General features: G+C 39.3%; 1 protein-coding gene across 1 annotated transcript; it reads left to right on the forward strand.

Annotated features, from left to right (window-relative positions):
• The first annotated feature begins 2833 nt into the window (after nt 1-2833).
• LOC105357764 (cell surface A33 antigen-like) lies at nt 2834-25867 on the forward strand. The gene is made up of 7 exons (XM_023953346.1): nt 2834-3000; nt 11955-12121; nt 12195-12414; nt 20795-20959; nt 22018-22134; nt 22234-22363; nt 24319-25867. The coding sequence occupies exons 1-7, from the start codon at nt 2961-2963 to the stop codon at nt 24389-24391; spliced, it is 912 nt and encodes a 303-aa protein (XP_023809114.1). The 5' UTR covers nt 2834-2960; the 3' UTR covers nt 24392-25867.
• Nucleotides 25868-27078: the final 1211 nt, after the last annotated feature.

Here is a 27078-nt window from a genome sequence, read left to right on the forward strand (position 1 = left end):
TCCCACCAAAGTGGGGTAGCCTAGACAGGGCACACATTTCTTAACTCCCTCCTTCTCTTCCCCAAACCCTCCTCCTTCAGTGTGTGTGTTTATGTGACTGGTCTAAGGCCTGGTCTAAGCCAGACCACACTGCACCAGGGTCAGCTGCACAGCCCAGTGTGGGCACCTCCACAGCAGGGCCTCAGCCAAGGCTGGTTTCTCCTTGCCGCTTCATACCAAGACCAGGGGCCTCATTTATAAAACTTTGCGTAGGATTTGCGTCAGAAGTGGCGTACGGATGAAACATAGGATGTGCGTACGCACAGAAATATTCGGATTTATAAAACCGTGCGCACGCACATCCTACGCGTCTTTCCCTTTATAAATCACAACCGATTCTAAATGCAGCGCAGCTTTTGCGGCCTCATGACACGCCCATAGTTGCCCATAAATAGTCCGTGAAACGCCCACAAATGAATATTCATTGATTGCGAAACCATGGCAAACACAGAGAGGAAATAAAAAAAACGTAACTTCACTCAATGTGAAGTAGAAGTTATCGTTGGCGAGGTGGAAAAGAGGAGAAAAGTGTTGTTTGGAGGGCACAGTGTGGGCATTACTAAAGCCAAAAAGGCACTTGAGTGGCAAACGGTGGCAGACGCCGTAAATGCCTCACAACCTCGGACCGTGGCCGAAGTAAAAAAGAAATGGTCAGACATCAAAGTCGAGGCAAAAAAACGTCTGGCGCTGCATCGCCAGAGTGTGTCTGCCACGGGGGGGTGGACACCGGTGGACACCGGAGCTGACCCATCTTGAAGACAGACTGGCGGCAAGAATTGGGGAATCCCTTAGTGGAGTGGTGACTGAGGCGCAGGGGGACGCCGACGCGCCAGATGCACCGGGTGACACACCCCCAAAAGCCCGCAGAGGTCCAACAGGACGGCTCGAGGAAGTCGGAACCGGCTCATAAGCCACTCGTCCTCGTTTTCCAGCACGTCTTCTTGCTGTCTAAAGATGCGTTCTCTTCGAATTCTTCCATTTGCCACATCTTCTAAGAGCGCAAGATCAGCCATTGTGCGTCATTACGCATTGTGATGGGGCATTTTATTTCCATCCATTTAATTGCATCTGACAAGCTACAGATGTCGGCAATAATCGACGTGGAAATGGGAAATTGATCAGCACAAATGTAATTTCTTGTTCCTTTCTGAATGGTTGAGACATACGCCATACATTGTTTTATCAAAGATAAAACAAACTAAAGGCATATGCATAAATACCATAATTCCATAGCTTATGAAGAAATGTTTTAATATGAAAACAACTTTCCCCAGTGGACAATTAGTACATCTGTCCGTCCGTACCGTCCACACGCCCGCACCTATATCTGCTCCGCCAGACGGACACATTGACGAGAATATCAGTTTTGTACATTATTTCGTTCTGTTAACTTTATTATTTATGAGGATGAATTGCACAACATGCCAATATTGCAGAACATATTTCACTTTTCTTTTTGCAAATAAGTGTTCATTTGAATTTCTGTTGTAAATTTCGTTTGATTTTTTTGTTTGTTTCACTGCTGATCGATCAAACGGGTGTTCGTGTAGGCTGTTAATTGTAAGACTTGCTTTGTGAAGTCTTCATGTTTTGTATAAGAGGCAGTATTGTCATTTTCACTTTCACGTGTTTCTTCCATCTGCCGACGGTGTCGCCGTTTCTCATTTCACCCGTTTTTGTGCGTACGCCTGGGTCAGAGCTTGCGTGAAGGACCGCACATTTTCCCGTCAAGTTTGCTTTTTATAAATCTCAACTATTGCATAGAGAGTGGCGTACGCCTTCTTTTGTGCGTACGCAACGTTTATAAATGAGGCCCCAGACCTCTACCACACCCATCCATTCATTCATACACAAACTCTCTCCACCCATCCCTGTCCTGAGCAGCCTCTCTCCCCTGCACCACAGTCATCCCTCTTGCATTCAACGCTCTTTTTACACCCTCTGTCCATCCCATTCGCGGTCTTCCTCTCATTCTCACTCCACTCGCATCAGATTTGTATACCTTTTTCACCAATTGCTCCCTTTCCATTCTTACAACATGTATTTGTCTTAAAGATAAGACAAATACATTAAAGGTTATATTATTTCTTTATCTTTAAAATCTGTCTGTGAATAGTTTACAGGAAGTGTAACATTGTGGTTTTCTACTGTGGTTGTGTGCATTTCTTCATATATCTTGTCAAATCAGTTTAAAAAAAAACACTGACTTCTACAGAAATCCCATAATGCTCACTTCCTTTTTATGGAAGCGATTGTGTAGCATAATTAAAAATAAAAGTCAAAACCAGAAATGCTTTTTCATTTTCAAAATGTAACTGCATCAAATGATTAAAATGAAAAATCAATACTTCAAAATGCTTTTTTATTTTATACTTTAAAACCGCTTATTCTGTGTCATATTTGAAGTATTGCTTTTTCATTTTAATTTCTAGTCAAAAAATGCAGCTTCATTTTGAAAATGAAAAAGCATTTCTGGTTTTGACTTTTATTTTTAATTATGCTACAGAATTGCTTCCATATCTGTTTGCACTCTCTGAAGAAAAACTAAATGTAATACAGTCAACTACCTGTGCGTGTTCCAACACAATTCTCTGATTTTTCTTCTTGTTGTCACTGAGGATTTTTCTGCTGGATGACTAAAGAGAATCCAATGGAGGTTTTGTGACTCAATGAAAGGACAAGCAGAAAACACGTTAGATGGGCGGCGCCAAAGACTCACCGGTGCAATGGCAGGCCCAGTGATTGGTGGCAGGCACTGTCAATCATCTTGGGACAGATGTGGCAGCAGGCGCATCTCAGTCAGGAGTTTCGACAGTGCATTGCTTCTAGGTATTTTTGGTTCTCCCTTTTAAAATCAAGTAAAAGCTCCAGAAATACTGGAGCAAAAGTTGAATTTGGCCTATTGAATTTCATCCTTTACCATGGAGAGCGGCGTGTTTACCTTTGTGCTTCTGTGTACTGGTGAGTAGACCATAGAGAATGTTCTCCTTTTTGATATACTTTGACAAAGACTAGCCCCGTATTTTATGTGGTTTGTTATTTCTAATTTTTATTTTTATTTTTGGACAAATTAACTAAATGTGGCTTTTACACCACACATTTTCTGTTTTAATGTAATGTAGAAAACCTAATGGACAAAAACTAGGCCTATCAGGATTTTTTTATTAATTAATTTAGTGTTTATACTTGTTGGGGCCAAATTCACAGTTTATTTTTAGTAGTTATTGTTGGAGCCAAATGCACTTTTTCATTTAATAGTTAATTTAAATAATCGTTGTTTGAACTTCCAATTAAATAACGCTGCGTCACAGAGATGCTGTTAGCAAGAATCATTGTAGATTGAAGCCTGAGAAAATTGGAAGCGATAAAGTTTTTTGAACGTGTGTTCGTGTAATTTTTACTTTTTGGAATAAAAACTTGATGAAGAACACGTCTCACTCGCGTTTCAAATAACAGTTGCTGGACAGACTTCAAACAGTGGTACAAGAGAAAGAGAAGCTTAGTGAGTGTCACTACATTTTACTCAAAAAACTCGCTTTTCTAAATTCGGATTGCTCGGACGTCTGGAGGAAGTGATTTTGCCTTCCGCGGGAAGTGAGACGGACAGAAAGGCACCCACACACGGCACGCACCTCATAAGACTGTCATGCTCTCCGTTTTCCAAAGATGAAGGTATTTTACTATTCTTTCTGTGAGTAATAAGATGACACGAAGATTTCTGATGCTCAAAGAAAAGTGACAAGATGAAACTAAGTGATGACGTAACCGAGCTGCGCTATAATAGCACCGTGAATTTCCCGTATAAGAGAACGGACTGCAACTTTAATTCAGTCAATGTGGAGTTCGGCGCTTTTGGAAACTGCTTGCATGTCTTTATAGAAAGAAGTCCATTCAAAGAGAAGCTTCTTAATAACGCATTCAGTTTGTGCTTAAACTTTGCAACGTGAGTGATGACTGATGAGGAGGAGCAGACGAGGGGGTGTGGGGGGGGGGGGTTGCAGCGGAGCAGGGAGGACCACGGAAACTATCTGAAAAGGCTTTAGAGGAGAAGTTACAGAGATGTATTGCATTAACATGAAGAAAATTTGATGCATTGTCAAGCAAAACTAAAGAGCTTGATATTTTAATGAATGATGCAAAAAATGTCCAAAATGTACAAGATGCAATGGAAAATGATTTTGCATTTCTGATCGGTGATTTTGGCAGTTGTAATACTGAAGTCACAAATCTTTTGGAGGAAGATGAGATCACTTTTGAGCAACAGACCTGGTTTGAGCCAAAAAATGGCAAGAATCAGTGCATTTATGCGAACCACAAAAGCATGGATAGCAGCTGGGCAGGAGCTCAGGTTGCCACCACTAAATGAAGAAGATGTGGCGCAAGGAAATTCTGGTGTTATGGATAACTTGCAAGCAACTGTTGGGCCAATTGACAGTGTAAGTGTCACTGAAAAGGTTACAAGATTAATTAACTTTTGGTTTAAAGGAAGAAATGCCTTTGTTTGAAGATTGTCTTATTAAAATGTGTAAATTGTGTTTTAGTTGATTTCATGCTGTTTAGTACTAAGTTATATAGCAATGTTATATGAAGTTGTGTATAACGCTAATAACGCGAGAGTTCCTGAGAACTCGCGGGATTTGATATTGGGCTGAGGAGTTTATTCTCACATCATAATAGACTTTGAACCAAGATCCATGCAAAAAGGCAGCTTGGCAAAAGAGTCAACCAGCTGTGAAAAGTTGAATACAGACTGGTAATTCATCAAAGACCTCCGAAGTGACAGGCAGCCACGAGGTAGTTAACTTGTTATATATTTTCTGGTAAAACTGTAAATGGCAAGTCTAACGGTTTTTGTACAACTCTGTTCTGTAGTTTTCACGGCTTTACATGGAGTGAAGACATTAAAACGCGCCTGTTCTCGAGAATACCGTGTCCAGCATTGTCATTGAAGAGCAACAGTGAAGAAAACTTTACAGACAGTATTTCACAAGCAGAAACTAGTTCTTGCAGTTCACGTGCAAGTCGGAAAACAGCTTCATCCAGCATTTTTCTAGATGACCAAGACAGGAAGCAGAACATGCAGTGCTGCTAAAACGTGCGGCCGCACTAAAAAGAAAGCAAGAGCTTGAGTTTGAAGCAGCTAGAATTCAAGCAGAAAAAGAAAAGTTGGATCTGGATACGGCGTTGGCCGAAAGTCATGCAAAGTTAAAGGTGTTAAGGGAATATGAAAGTTTGGAAGATGGTTGCAGGAGCTACACATCAAGGCAAAATTTTTTAACTAAAACTGTTAAGAAAGAGAAAATTAACATGAAGCCACCGCAAGTTACTGCAAACATGCACCCATGGCCGGCCCGCCCTATACGCGGATTAAGCTGCCGCGTAGGGCCCCGCCGTCACCACTAGGGCCCCGAAGTGGCGGGGGGAAAAAAGGCTCAAATCTGGCAACACATTTCAAGGCACTTCCGGACCAACCTGCGGTCTAATGTTGTGCAAAAGAATGTTGCCTGCACTTTAACTATCCCCCCCCCCCCCCCTTCAACACACCTGAACTAATCTGGCAACCAAGATAATGACAATACGCCACTCCTAGCAACGATTGGTCAACATCATTGCATGTGAACCTGGCACAGTGTGCATTTACGAGTGCATTTTGTCACGTTGATTCATGCGACCACAAGAGAACGTCATGCCAAAGAGACTTTATCCATCAGGCGCTGGAAAAAGAAAGAAGAAGAAAAGGGGGGGGGGGGTATCTGTAATTTTCCGTGTTATATATATTTATTATTCGTCACTTCACTTTATTACTTCATTTATTTTATTTCCCAACTGATGACTCATCCCTGATGATCCAAAAACGCCTGAAGGAAGTGACTTTAACCAAAAACAAACAAAAAACCAAAAACTGAAAAGAAGTAGTCCGCTCCTGCACTTGATTATTCAAGTGGACCGAGCGACCATGTCTCTGAGCAGGGCAGACGGACTTTGTGTTTGAGGGGAAGGGAGGATGCTTTGTTACGTGTGCGCTATGTGTGGGAGACTTCGGACTGTGATCCGTCCCGCAGCTCTAACTGAACGAGCTACCAAACTCAGGAGAACCGGGTCTCTGTAAAAGTGTGTGTCTGGGCAGAGCTCTGACCGCCAGCTCACAGCGGCGTTTTTGGGGCAGCAGCTTTTCATAGTAGAAATGTCAGTCTTTAGAAACCGTTCAAACAATCACGTGGATTTGTGTTTCCAGTCGTGTTCCGACAAAATAAAGGCTGATGTTATTCCCACATGTTTACGTGCAGCCAAGATGCAGATTGCAGCTTTTCCTGCATGGATTTTATGTTCATCCAAGGCCAATGTTGTTAGCCCAGGTTAGCCTCGCTTAATGTCTTCCGGCTCCGTTCTTCCACACAAAAAAGCACTGACCACACGGATTAAAATTAAAATGATGAGCGAACAGGCACTTCATAAAAACCGTAAAAATAATAAAAGCCCGTTTAGAAGATCATCTCGTATGCTACGGAGCTGCCAGTTATCTATGTATGTAGCCTCTCAGCGTAACTCATTTCCTCTTCCGGTATTTCAAACCCTACTGCGCATGTGCGAAAGATTTATTCTGACCAAAAGTGTGACCCATGTGAACGTTTGTCACAATCGGAAAAAGTTTTTCTGGGCCCATGTACGCGGTTGAATTCTAATCCGACCATTCATCCGATCAAGATATTTTGCACATGTAACAGCGGCTTATGTTGTTGACTGGCAGCGTGGCGGGGGCGTGGCATCACGATGGTGTCCCTCCATCGTGAGGTCAGTCACCCATCACTGTCCATCGGCACAACCCTAAACCTTACTTATTTTTTCAGTATCACTTGAAAAATAGTCATACATTAGTGCACACGCACACAAAAGTGAAGGCACTTCTTTCAAACATTCTGCCTCCAGTGTGACAGCAACTGTTATGTAGATTTGATTATACCCTTATCCTTTCCACTGTTTGCTTTTGTTGAAGTTATGTATCTCATGTTCCAGAGGCTCCAAGAGAAGAGGAGCTGCTGGATCCAAAAATTTCACCTACTCCAAATTCAATTGGTCCAGCTGAATGGCCAACCACACTCTCTGATCCAGTAGAATGGATTTGGTGCAAAGAGGTCCTTTTCAGACTGAGAAAGACTTTGACTTTCAAAAATTATCCTCAAAATCTATGGAGTCCTAAACTGTTCATAATTAAATAAATAAATATTTAATTAAATAAATAAATATGACCTCATACAAATACACAATAAACCAATAAATCTCTCATAAATATATAAAAAGATCATGAAATTGTGAAAAAACTGCACACAGATTTTAAATTAGCCATTTTATTATTTAATATATTTCATTTTGGCTTTAAAAACCTGTTCATTATTTTAAAACAGCATTTTAAAATATTCATTTTTAATCATGTTGAATATTATCATAATTCTGTCTTTTTTTAGAAGCTCGTATTTCAAAATCAATGTTTTCCAAAGTAGCTTTGTTTTTATTTCATGTTGCTGTTTTTCACAATGGCTTATTTATTTCATGAAGAGCTTTTTCAGGAGAATAGGTTTGTCTGTCAATCAGTGATCGTGGTCGGGATCTAAACGCTCATTGGCTCATCCATGGAAATCGATTCATATTCCTCGATACCCGTTCAGCGGTATGCCAGTCAGAGAGATTACATGTTTCAGCGATATCCGCGCGGCTTTGCTGACATTAGAGATCAAATAGAGACAAACAATCTGTCTGCTGCAGAAGATGCAAACATGGACGACTCTGTTTTTGTAGTTTGAGGGTTTGTGTGGACCAAACCACAGAGGAGCTCCGGTCGTCCACGTCTCGAAGTCCCCGGTTGAAACACTCCTCATTCTTACGCCATTCACTCATAGCTCACATCGTGCCTGATGTCGGCTCGCAGGAGGTGAGCTGGCGGACCGACAGAACAGGCAGCTGCGCAAAGCGGGACAAGCCTGCTCGTGCCTCCTGAACCTTATGATATTTTTCTATTTTCATTGAGACAATGATTGTAATCAGGTCCTCTGATTTTATGATCCCTCTCAGGGAAAATGTTGAACCTTTCCTGCGATGACGTTTCTGACATCTTAACACTCTCCATGTGCATTGTGCATCCATGCATTGTTACTGAGATAAGCACAAGCAACCGCTCCATGTGGCTATCAGGCTAAAAACATTAGCTGATAGCTCCTCCCACACGCGGCATGTTGCGTTCATGGAACTCTAGTTCATAGAAGCTTAGTGGAACTCCAACAACCACTCAGCCTAACTTAGGCCACTACTAGATGTTCATGAGAAGATGAAAATTGCCGAACCGACGACAAAATCACCCGAATTATGCACACTCGCCCAAAGCCACTTTTATCCGCAAATTTAGAACCAAAACTGCCCAATTTATGGTAACACTGTGGATGTGTTGAGGTCATTCATATTTTTTTCTTTGCACTATTAAAATTGGTTTGGTACCACTAAATGTGCATCCAACATGCTAGAAATATACTGTATTCAATTCTTCGGCAGCAACAATAATACGAAATACAAAATGTATTACCGTACACAAGCGCTAAAGACACACAGCACACTCACAGAGGTGTATGAGGGGCCGTATAAGACATTATTTATTCTGAACCATTCACATTCATACATTCTTGCTCTCGCAGTCATATATACTCTCTTTCGCATACTTATATTCTCTTACGCATACATATATTCTCTCTTTCACATACATATATACTCTCTTACGCATACATATATTCTTACTTGCACAGACATATATTCTCACTTGCACAAACATGTATTCTCACTTGCACATCCATATATTCTCTCTCTCGCATGCATATATGTATGCGTAAGAGAATATATGTATGCGAAATAGAGTATATATGTATGTGCAAGAGAGAATATATGTATGTGTAAGAGAATATATGTATGCGAAAGAGAGTATATATGACTGTGAGAGCAAGAATGTATGAATGTGAATGGTTCAGAATAAATAATGTCTTATACGGCCCCTCATAGAGGTGCGCAGCGCGTGCCATCACGTCTCCTTTCTTCCTTTTTACATATGCACTAGAAAACGCTGCTGCTTTCAGCACATACAAAACACCAGCTTAAAGCACACACAGACACACACACACACACACACACACACACACAAAGACTTGCGTCGCGCGTGCTATATATGCGCTAGCGACAACCTGCTGCTTTCAGCACATACACACACACGCACACACACACACAGACACACACACACAGACTTGTGCCAGTCTATCTCTGCATTTCTCCTATGCACCAGCAAAAACACCAGCTTAAAGTAGTGGGCAAGCTGCTTTTCTGCTTACTCCTCCTGTACTGAAATGGTTGAGGGTTATGAGGTAGAAGGAGCATAAAAGGCTTTAAAATGTAGATAGTTGCGATGCAGTTAGGGGATATTTCTGTTTTACATTAAGAGCCATCTAATGTCAGGGAATGAATTTGCATGTACACTCGGCCCAGCGAAAATCGCTTGGGTGTGAACACAAAAAACGTGTTGAAAAACGCTGGCGAATAACGTGCGCCGATATTTGTCCTGGTGTGTACGGCCCTCTATGCTGTAAAAACAGCAATTGGTTGGGTGGTAAATAGACCCAAAGGACAAGAATCACAGGACATCAAGAGTCTCAATGGTTGAAATTGAGAAGCTACTGGTTGAACAGTACAACTCTGATTTTCCTGAACAGAGGTATAATGACAAATAAGAGATGTCTCAAAATGACAGGCAGTTTATGGAATCTATGGAAAAAAACAACAGTGTTTGAAAGTGGACATTACAGTATTGGACTGCCATTCAAGAACAAAAATGTCAAAATGCCAAACAACCAATGTGTAGCAGAGCAGCATATAGCCTTACGAAAAGAAGTTCCAGAGAAATCCTGCGTTCTTTGAGCACTACAAGAACTTTTTGAACACCGTCATCGAGAACGGCTATGCTGTTGAAGTGCCGAGCCACCAACTGAACCGTGATGACAGCAGGGTGTTTTACATACCACACCACAGTGTTTATCACCCAAAGAAAAAGAAGCTTCGGGTTGTTTTTGACTGTACCGCCACCTATCAGGGTAAATCTAATGCAAAGTTGCTACAAGGGCCGGACATGACCAACACATTGGTTGGTGTCCTTTTGAGATTTTGCGAGGAGTCTGTGGCGTTAATGGCTGACATCGAGTCAATGTTTTACCAAGTTAGAGTGTGCCGGAACATGATTCTGACTTCCTGCGTCTTCTTTGGTGGCCTGATGGCAAAATAAACAAGCCCATGAAGGAGTTCAGAATGATGGTGCACCTCTTTGGCGCTACCTCTTCACCAATTGTTGCCTCATATGCGCTAAGAAGAACTGCTAAAGACCACAAAGATGTTGCACCTCAAGCAGCTGTGCATGTAGTTCTGTGGAATTTCTATGTGGATGACTGTCTAAAAAGCGTAGCTACTGAAGATGATGCAGTGGCCTTGGCTTAGGATCTTCAGACAATGTGTGCCGGGGGGGGGGGTCACTTTAACAAAGTGGATGAGCAACAGCAGGAAAGTATTGCTCTCAATCCCAGAACCCTATCGAGCAAGTGAAGTTAAAGACTTGGATTTGAGACCTGACACTCTGCCAGTTGAAAGAACTCTTGGCATTCAGTGGGACACAGAAACTGATAATTTCACCTACCAAATACAACTGCAAGACAAGCCAATGACTAGGAGAGGGATTTTATCTGTTGTCAACTCCATTTATGATCCCCTGGGCTTCTTAGCACCTGTCATTCTTCCAGCTAAGCTACTTCTGAAAGAGATCTGTAAAGAACATTACGGGTGGGACATGAACATAGGTGAAAAACATGCTACAGACTGGAAAAGATGGCTGGAAGATGTTACTCACCTTTCCAACTTCAGGGTAACAAGATGCCTTTGGATTTTGGATCCATTGGTGCAGCACAGTTGCACCACTTTTCAGATGTGCACATGGTACTGTGTCCGACCTGCTATTAGAGAGCAATGAAGGAAAAAAGCACTGTGTCTTCCTAATGGGAAAATCAAGAGTAGCCTCACTCAAAGTGATCACAATAACTCGAGTTGAACTAACTGAAGCAGCTCTGGAGGTTAAAATAGACAAGATGCTACAACAGGAACACCAGAAATGGCAAAGACCAGGAAGAAATTTCATGGCTGGAGATGTTGTCCTTCTTATGGACAGTTCTTCCCCACGCAACTCCTGGTTTATGGGGAAGGTGGTGGAAACAATACCTGACTTCAGTGGGACGGTGAGAAGAGTAGGGATAAAGACCAAGACCAGTCTGCTAGAAAGGCCTGTGAATAAACTGTGTCTGCTGGAAGAAGCATTTGAAGGGTGAAAAGAAAGGAAAGAAGTTGTGTGTGATGGATATTTAAAGGATTTCGCACTCTATGTTTGAGTTTGTAATTGCTCAGTCATCCGGCTAAGCAATTAGGGGCCAGATTATGTTGGAGCCAAATTATCAGTTTATATATAATAGTTATTGTTGGAGCCAAATGCACTTTTTTTAATTTAATAGTTAATTTAAATAATCCTTTTTTAAACTTCTAATTAAATAAAGCTACGTCACAGAGATGCTGTTAGCGAGACTCATTGTTGAATGAAGCCTGAGAAAATTGGAAGCGATATAGTTTTTTGAACGTGTGTTTGTGTAATTTTTATTTTTTGGAATAAAACTTGATGAAGAGCACATCTCACTCGCGTTTCAAATAACAGTTGCTGGACAGAGTTCAAACGGTGGTACAAGAGAAAAACAAGCTGAGAGTGTCACTACAATACTCTTAGCAAAGCATTTTAATTTTTGCGTGAAATCAATCTGCCCTATAGTTATTAATGACTTTTTTGTGTTTTGTCCTTACAGTGTGGTTAAATGTTGAAGCCCTTACTGTAAGTATTCCTCAGAAATTGTATGATGTTCCCAGAGGAGGCAATGCCTTAATACCCTGCACATTTAAAACAACGGTCCAAAACCCAAGGTCTGCAGTTATCACCTGGTCTAGGAGGCCTAACCAACCTGATGCTGAGGATGTCAGTATTAAAATAATATAAGTACACATGGACATAAATGTTTTATTCTAATTTTGATTTTTTTTTCCAACAGGTGGTAATCCTTACCTACTTTTATCCTGACACAAGCTTTGATTTGGCAGAAGGTTTTGATCCAACGCGATTTTCCATTGGGGCAAATGTCCAGACAGGCCAGGCTAATCTTCTGCTCAAATCCCTCAAATTTGAAGATAGCATGTTCTATGAGTGCCATGTCCAGGTTCGAGGGGATACTTCAGGCAACACAACTGCTACAACAAATGTGGTGGTTTGGGGTAAGTATTTTTACATTCACAGAGACAATTGGTTGGTGGGAGATATGGGATTAAAAAATATATTTTATACATTTATAAAATATATTTTATGAATTAAATGCACACTAAAGGTCAATATTTTAATGAAACATGAGGTATTTTTGAAAACATTTTTTTTTCCCGGATGTAGGATGACTCAGTCTCTGAGGCACCGCCTTTGGCTCCTTGTGGGTACCGCCCATTTCATGACCTTAACCTAGTGCTGACCTCGGCAGCGTGTCTGCGTTTGAAAACGCCACGAAAACAAAAAACATCTGAACTTTTACATAGATGGATGTGCATATAATATTGGTAAACTGTATATATGTCCGAGTTTTTGGCGATGCTGCTTGGCCTGAGGAGAAAGTGTGTGTGTGTGTGTGTTTGCGTGTGTGTGTGTGTTAGCCTGGGGTCAGGTCTGTTGCATAATTCAAAATAATAGTCAAAACCAGAAATGCCTTTTTATTTTCAAAATGAAGCTGCCTTTTTTGACTCAAAATTAAAATGAAAAAGCAATCCATCAAAATGCTTTTTCATGTTCTTCCTCAACACTGCATATTCTGTCACTTAAGTAAAATGATAAAGAAAATGGTATTTGACATTTAATTTTCAAAAAGTTCTCTGGTAAATGTGTAGCATAATTCATTTAGAAATGTCTAATTTGACAATTAAAATGGATTCACAGAAATGCTTTTTAATTTTCAAAATGTAACTGCATCAAATGACTCAAAATTAAAATGAAAAAGCAATACTTCAAAATGCTTTTTCATTTCATACTTAAACATCGCTTACTCTGTGACATAATTAAAGCAAAAATACAAAGAGGGGATTGCATTTGCGTTTTCACATCCACCCCGCAAAATCTGTAGCAATATTCAATCCCAGTAAGCATTTCCAGGGGGGAGGCGGGGCGATGACGTCAGTGCTCACTGTTCTTCTGCGCACTTAGCCCTCCCGGGAGTGTTGCTAGATTGGGCGGTTTTGGTTCTGAATTTGCAGGTAAAAATGGCTTTAGGGGAGTAGGCAAATTTTGGGTGATTTTAGGGTTGGTCTGGCAGTTCTTATTTTCTTATGAAAATATATTACCGGACTGTGTGGCTGTTAGAGTTCTGCGAAGCTTCTATGTACTGGAGCTCCATGAACGCACCAGGCCGAGTGTGGGAGGAACTACCAGCTAATGTTTTTAGCCGGATTGCTACATGGAGTGGCGTCTCTGTGACTAACTATCTCACCAACAATACATGGTAGACACGGAGAATGTAGAGAGATCATGTTTATTTGTTTTAAAGAGTTCTACATCATAATCATGTTTCCGTGTTCGAGTTCATCCCAGAGATTCTCCCACAGAGTCTCTCCTTCAGCTTCCAGGCATGACGGCCGCTGCGCTGCAGGCTGCGGTTTTCCATCTCCCTCTGACCGAGTCTGAAAGTTTACTGTCCTGCGTTAACCTGAGAGGGAAAAAATAAAACCAGATTTATAATTATTGTATCGATTAAAATGAAAAGACATAAGATTCAGGAGAAGGGTTTAGCATCCTGCTAATACGTGTCAACAACATTAAGCTTAAGCAATAAGCAGGGGTGGCGAACAAGTTTGACCCAAGAGCCGAATTTTTTCACTGTGAGAGTCAATGAGTCACACCATACACTGACCTTACAAGACGTACACACACAAACACACAATTAAAGCTGTATCATCTTCCATAACGCATTAAATGCATTAAATTTTAGTTGTGTGCAACTTAAATAATTTTTACCTTCATTATAATGTCTTGCTTTCATAAGTTTATTTTAAGTTAAAACTGAATGACTGACATTTGCATCAAAAGCAAATAATATGTTGGATGTCAATACATTGCATGACTCAGTTAATTCTTCAATGTAGTTAGCAAAGAAGAACTAACTTTCCATTAATCTGGCTGCGTTATCTGCAATTACCATGCCCACAATATAAATTTTTACCTTGGACACACACACATACGGGCAAACGGCATGCAAGTCACTTCTGCTCATTGCTCCCTGGCTCATGGTTTTACACTTAAGATTTCCCACTTCCCATGAGCCTTAGGGGCTGAAGGCGGGGCTAACACCCATGCCAGTTGTAGCCTCTCTGATCGGTTCCTTTACGTGAGTGTCGGCCAGAACGGACCGATGTCTTGATTTCACGTGTTTCAAGGTAATAAACAAGGACTGGCAGACATATGTTGAGGAGAACATCAACAGCAGCTTGAGAGCAACTCTTTGACACACGGGTATTTCTCCGTTCTCCAAAACGTAACAGTATGGGGCTTTCAGCTCATTTATCTCCGGTTCTCTCGCTGCCTCATCAGTGACAAGCGGGGATCAGTCAGTCTCTGCATTAAAGGATCGATGAGAAAAGTGATCTGCGGTCGTTTCCGTCCAGTTGTGCAAGCAGCATCACGTTCTGCGCTTTATTCGTTTATTGCAGCTTTCTGCTGTGAACTCCACAAAGAAGGAGAGTGGAATTATGGCCGTTTTGAATGTGCACTTTGAAAAGCTTCAACTTGTTAATAAAGGAGACAATTTGTGTCAGATCAGGAAGAGTTTTTAATATTCTCCGGGATACGTTTTGTTATTTTCTGCCATGAACTATTTTACTGCTTCCAAAAGCTCATAATAATAAACATAGGAACGCCATTCAGTTCAGTGAAAAAGTAAGAATCTTCCTGTTCTTCCAGAAACGTCCTGTGTTTATCTTTATACTCTGAATTTCATCATTTTGACCATGAGGGTAACAGTCTGCACGCACATGAAATCTTTATATGTGTGTTCCGGCGTTGGGCGTAAGCTGCGCAAATGATTGCCGCTCACGTATGTGTCGGGAGCAGAATCAAACACACACACTGCCAAATTACTTTTATTATTATTTATAATTTATTTTCAATACCCTCTGATGGTTTGAGTGTGGTTTAAGAGGGAAAAAACTATGAAATGAGGCACAGTATATAGAAAATATGATGAGACGCAAAGAGCCACACGCTTATTGGCCAAAAGCTGCATGCGGCTCTCGAGCCGCGTGTTCGACACCCCTGTTCTGATGCATTTAAACTCCGTACTGCGGGCAATGCCACAATGTGCATCTTGGCTGTAAATATGTGGGAAAAACTTCAGCCTTTATTTTGTCTGGACACGATTGGAAACATAAATTCACATGATTGCATGGTTTCTCAGGACTGCCCGAAGAACCGCCTTCAAAAGCCGCCTCAAAGCTACTCTTCTGCTTAGAGAATCGGTTCACCAAGGAGACACAGTCAGACGGAGTGAGGTCTGAAGCGTCCTCCGGAGCCTTGAATGTTACAAAGCACCCTTCACTTCCCTTTACACAAACACGAAGACTCCGGCTGCACTGATCAGACATGCTTGGCTTGCGCAGAGCATGTAGCCACACCGATTGAGCACTGACGTCATCGCCCCGCCCCCCCCCTGGAAATGCTGACTGATATTGAATATTTCTACAGATTTTGCGGGGTGGAGTTGAAAACACCATATGCAATCCCCTCTTTGCATTTTCACTTTAATTATGACACAGAATGAGTGGTTTTTAAGTATAAAATGAAAAAGCATTTTGAAGTATTGCTTTTTCATTTTAAATTTGAGTCATTTGATGCAGTTAAATTTTGAAAATTAAAATGAATTTCTGTGAATCCATTTTAATTGTCAAATTAGACATTTCTAAATGAATTTTGCTACACATTTGCTACACTGCAGAGAACATTTTGAAAATTAAATGTCAAATACCATTTTCTTTACAATTTTAATTAAGTGACAGAATACGTAGTGTTGAGGAAGAACATGAAAAATCATTTTGATGGATTGCTTTTTCATTTTAATTTTGAGTCAAAAAAGGCAGCTTCATTTTGAAAATGAAAAAGCATTTCTGGTTTTGACTATTATTTTGAATTATTCAACAGAAATGCTTCCATAGTTCTGGTGGTACCGGTACTTTAATTATGATTATGAAGTTTTTAGGCAAAATTAAAGAAAACTATCATTTTCTAGGACACAGTTTCTGCAGATCAAAATAGGTTAAAATCTATATTTTCCATCAATAGTTAAGTTTGAAATATTTTTATCATATCAATTATAGCTACATTTGAAATCTGTGGACCAGATGTTAAAGTCTCATGTGGGTTCATTGTAAATATACCAAACTCTTCTGAGTTGATACTTAGATCATTAGTTAACCTTTGTTTTAAGAGTGTGTATGTGTACTTTGAATCATTTCATTACTGCAACAACTAAACAGGATGGCTGCCAATTTTTGTGCTAAAAGAATCAAAAAACTTTGCTATTGAACAGAAAGTATGTACTGCTGTGCAGCAGAAGATAAGAACATGTAATTTAATCTTAGTTAAATTATGAACAGTTCTGGCAATAGATTGAATCCTCCTTAGATATGGTCATTTTACATTTTGGAAGACTGATAAACCATGTCATGAATGGTTAAAAACAAGTTAATCTTACAGTTATAGCATCATCTCATTTAAAAGAATAAAATTAAATGATTAAATGTGGCAAACAAACCCATTATTTATACACATTTAAACAAACAAATGGAGCTACTTCGAAGCTCCATTTTGAAAGCTTGTGGAAAAACATTTTAACACAAGAACCTTGTTTAACAAATATACAGTACAGACCAAAAGTTTGGACACACCTTCTCTTTCAAATGAATGAGAAGATGTGTCTTAACCAGGGATGTCAAATACATGGTCCGCGGGTCGTATCCGGCTCGCCAGGTGGTTTAGTCCAGCCCACACATGAAGAGTAAAAATCATAAGGATGTTTAAAAAAGAAAGCAAGTTTCTAGTCCATTCCTGTGACAAGTTATGATTTGTTAAAGAAATAACCGAAATTCGCAATTCCCCCACTAGGATGAGCAAAGGAAAAGCAAAACAGGTGAAACAGTGAATCCAGGCAAAACCTAACAGCTCTACGTCTGGGTAAGATGCACTTTGGTTCCCTATGAGCCTCACCGCTGTTATCTTGCTATAAGGATGATCAGTAGCGACACCCTAATGACCAAAATGTTGTCAAAAAGTGAAGTGGATCAAAGAGGTTTCCAGGAAAAATTGACAGTTTTATTTTTGTTTATTTTTTTCACAAAGCTGAATGCAAACCCCCCATGCTTGGTATATGTCATCAACAGGTCACAGTGCTCAAAGAATTTTTTTCAGCACCGCTATGATACTCACCATAAAGAAAAGTTTCACCATTTGCAGTTGAGAAAAGAGAAGATTTCCAACTATTAACTGGACTGAAAAAATTACCGTTTCAGTTGATTTTAACTGCTAAATTATTCTATTAGTTTTAATATAGGCTATATTCTATACTATACTTCATTTCGTTTTATGCATCTTATTCTCAGTTTTTATTTATTTATTTATTTATTTATTTATTTATTTATTTATTTTATTTTTTTTAATAAATCTTATAATTTTAGTATCTTATTGTGATTTTAGCCCCAGTGTTTCTTGTGGGAGTCTTTTCTGCCAGGGTTGCCGGCTTGCCCGGTGGCTGTTGTTGCAGTTCTTGCCCTTGCTGGGGCGGCTGGGGTTTAATTTTGCAGCCTCACGGCTGTGAAGTGGACCCTGGTGTTGTCCCGGTCTGGGTTGGCGCTGTGGCCATGCTCCCGTGGGCGGGCTGGCTCCTGGTATGAAGAGATTCCCAAATGCCGTTTCCTCACAGCAGAGCCAAGCCTTGTTTGTTTGTTTGTTTGTTTGTTTGTTTGCTTGCTTTTTTATTTATTCATTCATTTATTTATTTATTTATTTTAACTTGCATTGGTAGTCAACATTCATTGTCGTGGGTCATGTGATTTAATGGAGGGGAGTGGGAAGGGTGTAGGGTGGGTTGGGTTTTTACTGTAATGTTGTGTGTTTTTTGTTTTTAATGTTAAAGCGCTTCGAGCTGCACGAAATGCATGATAAGCGCTATTTTATAAATAAAGTTTGATTTGATTTGATTTGATTTGGTTTGCATTCACTGCCCCATTGAAATCAGTGATGGAGCAGTGACAGCTACCTTATTTTAAACAAATTGCTGCAAACATCCAAACCATTTTTTAGAGGTGAACTTGTGGAAAAATGCTGCAGAACTTTTGTGCCCCAAAAACCTTTGCCAACATGAGTCTGTCAAGGCTTACAATTCCAGATATAACATCTCTGAGGAGACTTGGACGCCAAATGAAGGAGTACCGTCATTTATTGCATTTTCGGTTGCTATTTATGAAAACACCAACATCACAGTTATATACAGCCGTGCATATTTATTAGAGATGTCAAAGAGACCGTCACAGATGAGTTTCTGAGTTGATGGACACAACAACAGCTGATGACATAGTCAGCTCTCTATTTAAAGCGGCAGACTATGTTGGAGTGAACTGGTCACGTGAAATCAGTCTGGTCACTGATGGGGCCACATCAAAGGTCAGCAAAACAGGAAAAGATTCTTGGACATTTCTCTGTGTTTTGCTCACTGGAATGACAGTAAATGTGTTGCTGCACAGGATTCTGATATTGACGGTCCGGTGAAGTTTCAGGAGAGAAAGGAAGGTTAAATTCTTATATTCGCAAATGTTAGCAGGTTTAATTTAGTTTAATTTTTAATGGTTTTAATGGTTTGGACATTTAAATTTTAGGCAGGTGTTTCGTTTTTTTCTGTAGCCTCTCTTGAGTTTATTATCGGGATTGTTTCAGTGTCAGATGTAAAATATTCAGTCTGTATAAAATTGAATAGACCATTTTTTTTAAGTGAAATTCATTTTATTTGAGATCCATTGGCCCCAAGTGATTAGGCTACTGTGTTGAGGAATTTTTTTCCAACTGAGTAAAAAAACAAAAAGAAGGCTGTTATTTTGCTTTTACTTTACTGGTCCGGCCCACTTGAGATCATATATATATAAAAAAAAAAAACGCCCCTCTCACCCTCCGCGGGTGGTTTCTCCTCCAAGCTCGGTCCTCTACCAGAGGTCTGGGAGCTTGAGGGTCCTGTGCAGTATCTTAGCTGTTCCTAGCATTGCGCTTTTCTGGACTGAGAGGTCTGAGGTCTTTCCAGGTATGTGTTGTAGCCACTCCTCCAGCTTGGGGGTTACTGCCCCGAGTGCTCCAATTACCACAGGCACCACTGTCACCTTAACTTTCCAGGCTTTCTCCAGTTCTTCTCTGAGTCCCTGGTATTTCTTCAGTTTCTCATGTTTCTTTTTCCTGATGTTCCCATCACTTGGCACTGCCACATCCACCACAACGGCTTTCCTCTGTTCTTTATCCACCATTACAATGTCTGGTTGGTTCGCCATTACCATTCTATCAGTCTGGATCTGGAAGTCCCACAGGATCTTTGCCCTTTCATTCTCTACCATCTTCGGAGATGTTTCCAATTTTGACCTTGGGGTTTCCAGTCCATATTCTGCACACATGTTCCTGTATATTATGCAGGGTTTGTCCTCCCATGAGGATAGTCCTCCAGCACTGTATCCTCTGCTCTCTCTTGCCAGAGACATTCACTGAGCACATTGTCAGTTGGGGCCTTGAGCTTGATGTATTCATGCATCTTGGATGTTTCATCCTGGATAGTGGCTTCTACGCTCACTAGTCCTATATATATATATATATATATATATATATATATATATATATAAAATAAATTAAATGTATGATAAAACACAGCACAGACTTTCAGCAAATGAAAATGTTAACTAATTACAGGAAATCAGAACTGAACGTACATCGATTTTAAGACATATATATAATAATAATAGCAAAATAAAATAAGAAAAAAAGGGCAACATTTAAAAAATTCAAAAATGTTACTTTAAATGCACCACAAAAATGAAAAGTTCTAAAAAAAAAACTCAACTGGAGAAAACTTCTTGTTTGAAGATGTTTTGCCTCTCATCCAACCGGCTTCTTCAGATTCACACAGAAATATACACCTTGGCCATCAGAAGATGCATAACCACTTATTGTAACAGTAAAATCTGTTCAACACTAGAGGCCTTCAGCTCAACTGTTTGCTCACCTGTTGAACAGGACAAGTTAAAAAAAAAATCTTTATACATGCCTTCCATCATGAGAACAATTCTACAAGAACATGTTAAAACACCAAAACCACAGTTTTCATTGGAGTGGGTCTTTAAAGCCTTTCATATCATTAGGATGATACTAGTTTACAGGTACATACTTTGGAATGATCGTATAAACCATTGCATTGGTTTAACAATTATTTGCTTTATTTTAGTAATCTCCAAAAAGATTATACGTTAATACTGATTTGTTGTACCAAACTGAATCTAGTCACTTGATTCCTAAAGAACCTGTTTTGCTTTTGTTCCTTTTCCTAAGTGCCTCCAACCAAGCCCATCCTCAATGTGCAGGGAAAGCCTGAGTACGGCCAGAACATCAATCTCACCTGTGTGTCTGAGGAAGCTTCTCCTTCTCCCACATACAAGTGGGAAAGTTATGATGTCCAGAACAATCTTCGTCCTCTAGACTCCAAATCTACTGTCAGTAAGTGGTGGAGAAGAATGGATACATACTTCTCTGGAACAACTATGTCTATGATTATGGTGAAATTGGCACTTTGCTAACATTAGAGCTTACTGTTTGTGAAAAGGAGTCATTTCTTTGTAAGACTGGGCAGTTTTAGGGAACCTCACATGTCCCTAACCTGCATGACAGCATTGTTTCACCACAGAAAAGTTATGAGGAAGAAAAGGAAAACGCTCTGTATGGCACAATGTGTTGTATGATATTTACTTTGAATTTCAACACTATTGATAAAATGTAAATGTGAGGAAACTGGAGATTCTAAACAGGACTGTAAAATAGCTAAATTAGGTTCGTTCCCCTTCAGCTTCCTGCACACAGAAATGAATGAATAAAGACTCAGAGACAGTTACTTATCTTTTGTGGAGGTTTTACTTCGTACAAACACGAAGGGGACAGACAGATGAACATGGTGCATTTAAAGTCCGAACCAACGAGCTCAGAGATGGGCTTGGTATATAAAGCCTGCATTTGCATATTCAGAAGATCGTCCGATGGACTCCGTGTGAAAATCACGCCCCCAGGTTGCTGCTGGAAAGGCGCTTCAAGGCTAAAGTGAAGATAACTCTGAGGCCTCCTCAGCAGATCACACATGCACAGAAAAATGGAGTATGAGAATAAACTGTGAGGAAAATAGCTTGGCTGTGCTGTCTTCAAATGTAATATAATTTTGAGATGACAATACATGCTTAGTGAATTAAGTTTAAACCATTAGTGTGATAAAAGTTAAAGGCAGTTTCTAACTATTCTTTACAGTAAACATCATTGACATTTACAGCAACTTGTACTTCATATCAATACAAACATGGACTCTGGTTTAGTCTGTATTTTAGACTGATTTTCATATTGTAGTTGTGTTTGTTGCTTGAAAATCTTAATACTTTATTAAAATAAAACAGCAATGTCCAAACAAACAAAATTGAAATAGTTTAACACAATTTTGTACTTTTTTTTTTCTTTAAATATGAAAATAAAGCAACATTTAAAAATACTTACATGTTCACTTTTGTGCTTCGCAGACGGAGGTATTTTGAGTCTTTTTGATGTCACCAAAGAGACGTCGGGAATCTACGTCTGCACATCCACCAACATAGGTGGCTCTGCTTCAACCAACTTCACGCTCTCAGTTGTGCCATGTATGTTGTCCTATAAATTTTATTTTAGGACATACTTGTTGCAGAATAACTCATATTTGTCTCTTGTTACATGACTCTAAATGTCCTTTGAACTTGTAGCATCCATGAGCATGAACAGTATTGCAGGAATCATTCGTGGAGTTGCTGCCTTTTTGATTTTACCGGCTATCATCATCCTTTGCTGCTACTGGAGAAAGAAAAAACAACCTGAGGAGGCTTATGTGATGGGGTAATGTTAAAAATCAATTCACTCACTTAAACCTTTGTACATTTAATGAGAAATTAGGAGTTTTCACAATTTTAGAATGTGCATCTTTGCACATTTTGAGTTTTAACTTTTTTATACCAAATGTTTGGTTGACAAGAAAACATTACCAGTTTCCTGCAGTAATTTCTAAATTATGTGGTCGGTTCAAATTTTGAATTGACCTTTTCACTTCTCTGCAACCCAGATTTTATGCAAAGTGTAAATAAATATGGGACATGAGATTTGACATAAATTTGTTGCTAGAGACTTAAGACTAAATACCTAACATGAGTTGCTTCTCAGACAAATGAGAGACTTGGACTTGGGTCTTCTACTGAAAGCCATTGAATCAAAAAAAGAATTTTAAAAAAGCTATCACACAAAAGTTATTCAGTTATTTTAAAGAAAGCATTATTTAAAAAATGGTGCATTACAGCAAATAGTCCAATGTGTTTTATATTTTCTTTGGGTTCAAAGAAAACTAAATTGTAATCGTCTAATTTAGTTACTGGTGAAGTTTAGTTGATATTAGATCTTCAAACTTAAATATTTTAGACAAATGGAGTAACAATTATAACTGAGTTACTTCAATTGTAAGGCAAAAACTCTTTGAAAGGATATATTGAATAATTTCTATTCTAGGTCATTTAACTTTAAACATCGTATGCACCAGGTTTTGTCTCCTTAGGAAATCCTGACCTATTTGTCCCCAGTCACCTCTTTCTTATCCGCTAGTACAGTGTTTTTCAACTAGTGTGCCGTGGGAAATAATTACCCATTCACTGATCTTAAAACATTTTCCATCTCCAGGATATCAGCTCTGTGTTCATCCAAACAGGCCCTGATAAAACACTGACTAGTTAAGAATATAAAAGATCGTGTTTATTTGATTGTATTAAAGGCATTTTGATAAGAATGACGGTACCGTAATTTAGCCGTAACTTCAGCTGTTTTAAGAAAAGTCCCGCCCCTTTAACTGTCTCCACCAATAATTCTTGGAGCCTTAATCATACGTCATCAGTCTGACCAATCAGAAGTGCTTAAAATCTTCACTTCCTTGTTCCGATTCTGCTCATAAAGATGCTCAGTGCTAACAAAAAGACCAGCTAAAGCTCGTCTGAAGCTTTCAACAGGATCCGGTATCAGACCGTGGAACAAGTGAAAAAACAATGAAGCTAAGAGACACGAGTCTCTTTGGCGTTCAGCGGATGTTTGTACTACATCTCCCATGATGCATTGGGTTAAAGTGACAACGTCTCAGCGCACAATGAGTCCTTGTTAAACGTCTTGGAACCACAACAAATACACATCAAACAGTTTTTAAATCTTCTAACTTAACTTTTATTACATCTTTTAGAAAAAACAACTGCAGCTTCCAGCTTTTTCTGCCACAATTATCACAAAAATGGATGTGAGATTGCGGAGGGGCTGTAGATCAATACAGACTATGAGTTTCTCCTTTTTTTTTTTTGGGATGCTGGTGTGCCGCAGGATTTTTGTCAAGGTTAAAGTGTGCCATGGCTCAAAAAAAGTTGAAAAACACTGCACTAGGAGATTTTGTAGGTTTCCCAGGTTGGCCTGGTGATTTATTGTCTCATATATGTTTGGGTCCCCCTGGAAACTCTCTCTGATTAAACAATTGCCACATACCTGTTTATGAAACATATAACTCATGAAACAAATGAAAACTTGATTACATTTTATGTTTCTATGAAGTAAAAGTACAGCACAAGAACCAGCATATGACTGAGTGAAGTAGAGACTTAAACTGTCATGACGTACCATCCATACACATTAGAGAAAATATATATTTGCAACACAGAAATGCATTTATCTTTTTTTTAACACGTACTTGGTTTGAAGCATTGCTCTAGTTTTTTTTTCCTATTTCAAATTAGTTCACAATAATACCTGACCCTTATTAATGTGTTTTACAGAGTTCCTAACAAAGACCCAGTTGCTAATGATGAAAATCACCACCCTGAGAGAGAAGAGCTTACTGGATTATAGTGATACCAAGGTCCCCATAGATGGATCACTATGAGGAAAAGAGAGAGCACAATGATGACCACTGCAGTGACTTTGATGACCAACGGAGAAACTAGAGCAGGGGTCCCCAGACGACGGCACGGGGGCCGGACCTGGCCTGCCCACGCATTTGACCTGGTCCCTGAATGATACCACAGAAAGACCCTTTGTTTTGGTTTTGCATTATTATTTCTTTTTAGCCTGACCCGGTGATCGAGACTAATGGAAACACTGGACTAGTGGAAAACTGGGATGAAGTGGGTCTGCCCAACGGAATCCCTAGAATTGTTTCTTCACGTCAATAAAGCTTATTTGAATTAAAATGTGAGCCAACCTAAAAAAATTTCTACTGCAATCTCACTTTGCCCCAGTCAAGCCAAACAAGTATGTTTTTGTTCAACATAAAGAAATGGCTGTTTGTCTCATCTGTCAATAGATGGTGGCGGTATTCAAAGAGTACAGTCTACACTGAAATTATGAATCCTGTCATAAAGAAAAATATGATGGCTTGCAAGGGCAGATGCGAGCAAACTCTCAAAGCTAAAAGGGGACTGTTACCTCAGCAGACTGTGTTACTATATATTTCCTGACTTTTAATGTGAAGAACCCAGAGAGGTTTTTTTATTGATTTCAAAAATAGTGTTATTAAATATTTGCTGATTATTATTATTATTTTTATTTATTTTTTGGTAAAGAACCCAATGAGTATTATTTTATATCAGATCGGGTTATGTATATTTGGTTATCTGTAGCTTTCTGGGAAACAATAAGTGTTTACATTTAGACACCCTTACGATCGTCACACTTTTTCTGTTTCAAACTGACCTTGGCCCCCGTTTAGAGAATGGAAACGTCATGTGGCCGTCACTGGAAAAGGTTTGGGGAACCCTGAACTAAAGCTACCGTTGTGACAGTGAGCGCTATATGACGACCGCCACTATGATGATGAGCGCAGTTATGACGATCGCTAAGATCGTCATAACGGGGGGCGAAGACAATGACTGCTGAAACGTAAAACAGATCATTAGTGCAACTTTAGAGGTCATCAAGCAAGGTTAGAGTAAGACTATCCAGAAGATTAAAGGTGTATTAAAACCACCTCTGTCTTGTATTCACTGGTTGTGCGGATGAGGACCGTTATCAATCTATTGATCACAACTGAAAAAGCAAAAAAAAAGTTTTTTTTCTTTTCTGTGCTTTGAGTTTTATGTAATGTCACAGCAGTTCTGGCATGTTTGTTTTCCAGTCTTACACATTACTTGAAACAAGCAATAAGACAAAATAGGTGACTCAGATGCTGCAATTTAATGTGGAAGTTGTGGTTTTAACTTAAAATGCTTAGTTGTGTCTCATTTGCATGTAAGTATTGATATTCTCATGTCTGATAACTTCTGGGGTTGGTAACAGGGTCATTTTAGTTTCATTGTTTTATTAAAGCTTCATATGTATACATTTAAAGCATTTCTCTGAAGGTTTGTTACCCTTTAGAATTACTGAAAATTAGAGTAGCTAATATTCATTTGACCCTCATTTTCTCTGGGTCATGATTTACCTATTTTCAAGTACAAGTATGAAAAAAGTGCTATCTACTTCAGAATTAACTATGTAATGCGTCACTTCAAGGCTGTGTGTTGCTTTGTGGGTCAAATATGACTCAATGTGCCTCACAACACACAAACACACCCGGACACACAGGCTCTTTTCACCACCCCTATCCCACGTAAACTCAATCATTCATGCATAATCGCACACACTAAAACAATCATATTGTGTTTCATGCAAGCTAACAACACAAATATACCTGATCTTAATAGTTTTAAATACAATAAAAAGCCAGATTGTTTTAGGGTTAAGTGTACTCTTATAAGACATTCTATCTATCCATCCATCTATCCATGCGGTATGTAGTTCTGTTTTGTGTTAGAGAGATTCAGGTAGATGAGGAAAACGGCAAAGAAAAGTTTTCTAAAGGTTTGGCTTTGGCTCTGCCCAATCCTGTTTTGCTTTTTTTGGTGTACTGTTGAAAATGTATTGTTTTTCTGGAAATCCTAAAAACTGTGTGCCTCAGAAAAAATTGAAATCTGATGTAAATTACTTCACCAAGCATAAACTTACAACAGCACATACAAATTTTGGCTCTTTGAGAAACAGAACTACACGGAGCCCGTGACCTGACATGGGTAAAAAAATGATTGAATCATTCCCACAAATTATTATTTCTCTACCACAAATTATTATTTTGTTTCCACGAATTATTGTGTCACCTTGAAATAATGATTTGTTCCAGCGGAATGATTTATGACAGATTTTTAGGGCCAGCTTACAGACATTTTTATTTTATTTTATTACGACTTTAAAATCTGTTAAATAACAAGAGTAAAGTAATAAATTTACGAGAAAAAAGTCGAAATTTTACTACTTTAAATCTCGTAAATGTATTACCTTTTTCTCATAAATTTACGAATTTGATCTCGTCATCAATTAACAAGAAAAAAAAACTCCAAAGTTGTCTGTTTATCGGAGCCTTGCTTGAAGATGAAAGATGTGGAGCATTTTGTGAAGCTTCATTTCCGGATACGTTTCAGAAACAAAGAAATTGCGAACATTTTGGCAATTCCAAATCAAATTATTGTTAGTGTAGCCAGCTTTCCGGGTTCGGTGTCGGTAAA

This window comes from Oryzias latipes, chromosome 3, assembly GCF_002234675.1.
Source record: "Oryzias latipes chromosome 3, ASM223467v1".
In the NCBI taxonomy this organism is placed as follows: Eukaryota; Metazoa; Chordata; class Actinopteri; order Beloniformes; family Adrianichthyidae; genus Oryzias; species Oryzias latipes.

Bases quoted from the DNA above. Each gene is read 5' to 3' on its own strand.
- LOC105357764 (XM_023953346.1), top strand. From the start codon at position 2,961: ATGGAGAGCGGCGTGTTTACCTTTGTGCTTCTGTGTACTG. The intron at 3,001-11,954 runs GTGAGTAGACCA...TTGTCCTTACAG, and splicing joins CTTTGTGCTTCTGTGTACTG to TGTGGTTAAATGTTGAAGCC. The intron at 22,364-24,318 runs GTAATGTTAAAA...TGTGTTTTACAG, and splicing joins GAGGAGGCTTATGTGATGGG to AGTTCCTAACAAAGACCCAG.